Consider the following 5,649-nt stretch of genomic DNA (forward strand, 5'->3'; position numbering starts at 1 on the left):
GGGGTGGGGGTGTGACAGGGAGGGACTTGTTCCAAACCTTCTAAGTCAGAAAAGGAAAACAGCTGTCACTAGCAGAAAAGAAAGTGATTGGAATGAAGCCAGCCAACAGTCAGTTATGAATTCCTTCTCCTTTCGGCTTTATTCCCTTCCCCCACAAAGGAAAACAAAACAAAACGAGACACGTGCACACTGCCACGTAACTGGCGTGGGAAGCAAAGCCATGGAAGGCTTCTGAGGTGACCTGGGCTTATCCCTGCCATCGTCCCTGACTCCGAGTTCTTCCTGCAGGAGAGCAGGGCATTCAGTTAGGTTTGGCATACTTCTGATTGGGCAGGCTTCTGGGTTCAGTCAGCCTAGGATGAAGTACGGGAGGAGCCCCAGAGCATAGGCCCATCTTCCAGTTAGCGAGCTCGTCCCGTTTTACCTACTCCAGGAAGTATTCCTGGTCACCTCCGCTTTGCCCTGGCTATCCCTGTCGGAGCTTTCTCTGTGAGTTTGAGTCCTGTTACCACAGCCTATTGAACGTCCTTTGTGGACCAGTACTAAAAGCCAGTGTTCCTAGGACACATGGGGAGCAGGCTTACCATATGGTAGATGAATGAGCATGGGAGTACTCAAAGAGCCAGCCATAGCCTAGTGGTTAAGGGAGCCAGACCTCACGTGGCTGATTGTGGTTCGGATCTCAGTCCCAGCGGCTTGATAAACCTGCCAGGCGTGAGTGCACATGTGCCTGTAACCTGAACAGGTTGGAGAAACGAAGGAAAAAGGATTACAGCATGACCATGCCTCATTAGGGGTCTCTCTCTCTGGCTCACTGTGGAGAGCATATGCGCCCTTAGGCAATTGGAAGAAAAAAAGAAAAGAATACTTAAAGAAAAGGAGGCCTGTCCAACTAGAGTACAAAACTATTACTTTATGGAAGTGCCTTGGTCAGTGTGTTCTGAAGCTTAGGAAAGGAGGCTGCTAACGAGATGCACAAGAAGTCCGAGCAGTGACTGGTGAGGGAGAGGGGCCGTTCTTCCTGCAGGAGAGCAGGGCATTCAGTTAGGTTTGGCATACTTCTGATTGGGCAGGCTTCTGGGTTCAGTCAGCCTAGGATGAAGTACGGGAGGAGCCCCAGAGCATAGGCCCATCTTCCAGTTAGCGAGCTCGTCCCGTTTTACCTACTCCAGGAAGTATTCCTGGTCACCTCCGCTTTGCCCTGGCTATCCCTGTCGGAGCTTTCTCTGTGAGTTTGAGTCCTGTTACCACAGCCTATTGAACGTCCTTTGTGGACCAGTACTAAAAGCCAGTGTTCCTAGGACACATGGGGAGCAGGCTTACCATATGGTAGATGAATGAGCATGGGAGTACTCAAAGAGCCAGCCATAGCCTAGTGGTTAAGGGAGCCAGACCTCACGTGGCTGATTGTGGTTCGGATCTCAGTCCCAGCGGCTTGATAAACCTGCCAGGCGTGAGTGCACATGTGCCTGTAACCTGAACAGGTTGGAGAAACGAAGGAAAAAGGATTACAGCATGACCATGCCTCATTAGGGGTCTCTCTCTCTGGCTCACTGTGGAGAGCATATGCGCCCTTAGGCAATTGGAAGAAAAAAAGAAAAGAATACTTAAAGAAAAGGAGGCCTGTCCAACTAGAGTACAAAACTATTACTTTATGGAAGTGCCTTGGTCAGTGTGTTCTGAAGCTTAGGAAAGGAGGCTGCTAACGAGATGCACAAGAAGTCCGAGCAGTGACTGGTGAGGGAGAGGGGCCTGTAGTTCTGTCACTAAGATACAGCAGAAGCACAGGAATGTCAGGTTTGCATTCTGTCCCACACTGAGAAAAAGCAAGAGGTGGAAATCTTGTTTGTTAAACTAAGTCAAACAGGGTAGGGTTGACATTACCACGAGAGTCTCCATTTATAAGATGTTAGGTTTTATTAGTGCATTTAAAATAGGATTTGGATCTGAAAGTGATGTGTACACCATTTTTCAGCAGTACATTCATGTAGAGCGAAGACCAGAATGTGAGATTTGCCGTTAAACACTGTCTGTTCGATAGTTGCAGTGGAGCATGCTGAGGGTAGAGCAAAGCCAGCCACAGATTCCGCATTTGTTGTGGACTACCCACCGACCAGGCCTAACGGCTACAGTTATCCAAGGACTGATTCCAGAGGGGTGAACTCCCTGCAGCCTGATGGGGTTTGAGGCTTGGATCGCAGAGGCACCCTGACTCTTCCGGTTGCTTGTACAGGTCAACAAGAACAAAAAATGGCGGGAACTTGCGACCAACCTCAACGTGGGCACATCTAGTAGTGCTGCCAGCTCCTTGAAAAAGCAGTATATCCAGTGTCTCTATGCCTTCGAGTGCAAGATTGAACGGGGAGAAGACCCTCCCCCGGACATCTTTGCAGCTGCTGATTCCAAGAAGTCCCAACCCAAGATCCAGCCTCCCTCTCCTGGTAAGGATGGGTGAGCAGCCCATGAGGCTGCAGGCCTGGCCCTGGCTCCATCTTCGGTGGTGTCTGCCTCAGCAGTAGGCGATGCCAGGTCGTGTGCTCAGCCCTTGGCAGGCTGGCAGGCTAACGAGCGGGCACTGGGAAGTCCTCGGTAGCAGCTCTTGAGTTCTAATTTTCGTTGTGCACCTGGCATCTTGCCAAATGTTTGTAAACTAGTGAGTGGGAGGGACAGAGAGGAGTGGGGGAAACTGACAAATAGCAGCCAGGCCATCTGGGAGCTCGGCCGCTGATGTCAGCACCTTAGAATGCAGCTCAGACTAGAGCCCAACTCCCTAGGGAGCTGAGATGGGAATGAATGGGAAGGAGGGGGCGGGGAAGGGGTATGAATGGAGCTCTCTGATGAGAGTGCATCTGCCACCCTCCTTTTCTGGAGGGGCCGGGGCCTCAGGAGCGTGGGGAAGGAAAAAGGCTAGGGCGCCTGGGAGGTGGGTGTAAACACATGTGACCCGGCATTGACCTCGGAGGGCGTCATGCTGCATGAGATGACTCACCAGCTGGGGAGGCCAGCGCGGTGGGGTACCTGCTGCTGAGAACAGGGACTGGTGGAAAGATCGGTTGCTGGCGGTTCTGTGCCCATCAGCTTAGAGGAACGTTTGAACCCGAGAGATGACACTGCTGGACGTGTGAGAGTAGGAACTCCTGGGCCCCTAAAGTGCACCCAAGGTTTGGTGTAAGGTGGACCCTTGTAGCCCCGGGTTTCAGAGTCTCTGGGAGCACAAGTGTTAAAGTGTCTTAATAGGTCAGACAGGTCACTTCAGAGAAGTGAAAAGCAGCCGTGGAAGCAGGCAGTGACTCAGGCGTCACAGGCACGGTGATGTCATGCACGTCACTCTGCTGAATGCAAGGTGCACCTCAACCCTCAGATCCTCTTTGTGACCTCACTTACGGATCCCCTGCTGACAGGGGTGATCAGGGCTTTAAAGGCCTGTCAGAAGTCCTTTTTCCAGAGAGTTACTGCGGAGTCTGTGTATTTCTGAGTTCAACACTGTCCCACCAGAGAACTCTCACGCTGTCTGTCTTTCCACAGCGGGGTCAGGATCAATGCAGGGGCCACAGACTCCTCAGTCAACCAGCAGCTCCATGGCGGAAGGAGGAGATCTGAAGCCACCAACTCCAGCATCCACACCTCACAGTCAGATCCCCCCCTTGCCAGGCATGAGGTAAGGCTAGGAGCAGGGGCAGGGGGTTGAGGGTCCTGCCGACAAGTGCGTGGGAGTTCCTTTGCCGGCCTGGCCAGCGACTCCTACATGTCCTGCATGACAGCAGAGTGATCGGTCTGTTTGGGGTTTGATTGGTCTTCCTCACTTCTGGAGCAGGAGCAATTCGGTTGGGATCCAGGATGCCTTTCCTGATGGAAGTGACCCCACATTCCAGAAGCGGAATTCCATGACTCCAAACCCTGGGTACCAGCCCAGTATGAATACCTCTGACATGATGGGGCGCATGTCCTACGAGCCAAATAAGGACCCTTATGGCAGCATGAGGAAAGGTGACCAACTGCTGTATTGACCTTGGACCCTTGAAGATGGGGTCAAGGAATGGGGGGCGTATGCTTGGGAGTAGCTCAGACCGTCCTCTGAAATAAGGCATTTCCTGACTTAACTGCCTTATCTAATCCTCCCTCTTTGTCCCTTTACCCCACCCCTGCCTTCCCTGTCCGTTTCCCTGGCCTCTCCTTGCACCCCTGAACAAGTGCCTGTTAGGACCCCTTCAGGTCTGTTTTGACCTAGCAGGAAGCCGTAAGAACAAATGTGAACCCTGAAGAGGAGCAGGCAGGGCGTAGGTCTGGGCTTACCCACCTGCCTTTGCTTACTGCCTTGCTCTCTGCACTCAGCTCCAGGGAGCGATCCCTTCATGTCCTCAGGGCAGGGCCCCAACGGTGGGATGGGTGACCCCTACAGCCGTGCTGCAGGCCCTGGGCTCGGAAATGTGGCAATGGGACCACGACAGCACTACCCCTATGGAGGTCCTTACGACAGAGTGAGGTAAGCAGAGCCCCTGCTCTGGCCACCCCCACCAGCCCTCAGCTGTAGTGGGGCTCAATCTGCTTTTCCAATTCTGTTAGGACGGAGCCTGGAATCGGGCCCGAGGGAAACATGGGCACTGGGGCCCCGCAGCCTAACCTCCTGCCTTCCAACCCAGACTCGGGGATGTACTCTCCCAGCCGCTACCCCCCACAGCAGCAGCAGCAGCAGCCACGGTGAGGAAAGCCTGGTCTCCGTGCCCTCGCGCTTTCGCGCTTTGCCATTGCCCTCCCTGATCCTGTGTTTCTCTCCCTCCTGCAGACATGATTCCTATGGCAATCAGTTCTCCACCCAAGGCACCCCCTCCGGCAGCCCCTTCCCCAGCCAGCAGACAACAATGTATCAGCAGCAGCAGCAGGTGACGTGGCCACTTGGGAGTGGACTGGCACACGGGGCCCCCAAGAGCCAGCAGCAGCCAGTCCCACCTGTGGATGTTGGAGAGGTCCCCTCTAGATAATGGGTGTTCTCAAACGCTTTAGGTGACAAACCAGTGTCACCTAAAGAGCCATGTCCCCAATAAGTAAACAAAGTCAGATAATCCTTTTAAAAAAAAAAAAAAAAAGATGACTTACAGAGGTGCTTCTTGTGCATCCTTGGAGTCCGTGCCCTGCCTTCCCTAGGACAGAAGTAAACCAAGCATGTGTCTGCTTGTGGCCGTCTTGGCATTCGTGGGGTTTTGTGTCTCCCAGTAAAGAATATTAACACCCTGGGACCAGCAGTTAGTGTAATGGCTATGTCGCTGGATTCCCATGTAGTTGACCGTGGTTCGCGTCCCGGACCCGGTGGCTTAAATTCACGCTGGGCGTGTGTGCATGCGTGCCCAAGATCCCAAGAGGAGAATGGAGGAGAAGGGATTACGGCGTGACCATCTCCCCTGGGGGGTAATTTCTCACTTTCTGTCTCTCTCTGTCTGTTTGGCAAGCGCACGCGCCCTATAGCAAAAATCTCTCAAAAAAAAAAAGAATATTAACACCCTCTCTTCTTATCTCTGCCTCAGAATTACAAGCGGCCGATGGACGGCACGTACGGCCCTCCTGCCAAGCGGCACGAAGGGGAGATGTACAGCGTGCCGTACAGCACCGGGCAGGGGCAGCCGCAGCAGCCGGCGCGGCCCCCCCCCCCCCCCC

The 5,649-nt window shown here is 53.6% G+C and overlaps 1 protein-coding gene across 1 annotated transcript in view; it reads left to right on the forward strand.

Moving 5' to 3' along the window:
* The window catches only part of ARID1A (AT-rich interaction domain 1A), a 69,551-nt gene that overhangs the window by 57,416 nt on the left and 6,486 nt on the right, over positions 1–5,649 (forward strand). The window contains exons 12-18 of the mRNA XM_014591965.2: positions 2,234–2,441; positions 3,526–3,658; positions 3,815–3,987; positions 4,333–4,483; positions 4,564–4,698; positions 4,784–4,880; positions 5,520–5,627. Coding sequence (XP_014447451.1) covers positions 2,234–2,441; positions 3,526–3,658; positions 3,815–3,987; positions 4,333–4,483; positions 4,564–4,698; positions 4,784–4,880; positions 5,520–5,627 — 1,005 coding nt within the window. The remainder of the gene's footprint in view (positions 1–2,233; positions 2,442–3,525; positions 3,659–3,814; positions 3,988–4,332; positions 4,484–4,563; positions 4,699–4,783; positions 4,881–5,519; positions 5,628–5,649) is intronic.

Source organism: Tupaia chinensis, unplaced genomic scaffold, assembly GCF_000334495.1.
Source record: "Tupaia chinensis unplaced genomic scaffold, TupChi_1.0 Scaffold000628_1, whole genome shotgun sequence".
Lineage (NCBI taxonomy): Eukaryota > Metazoa > Chordata > Mammalia > Scandentia > Tupaiidae > Tupaia > Tupaia belangeri.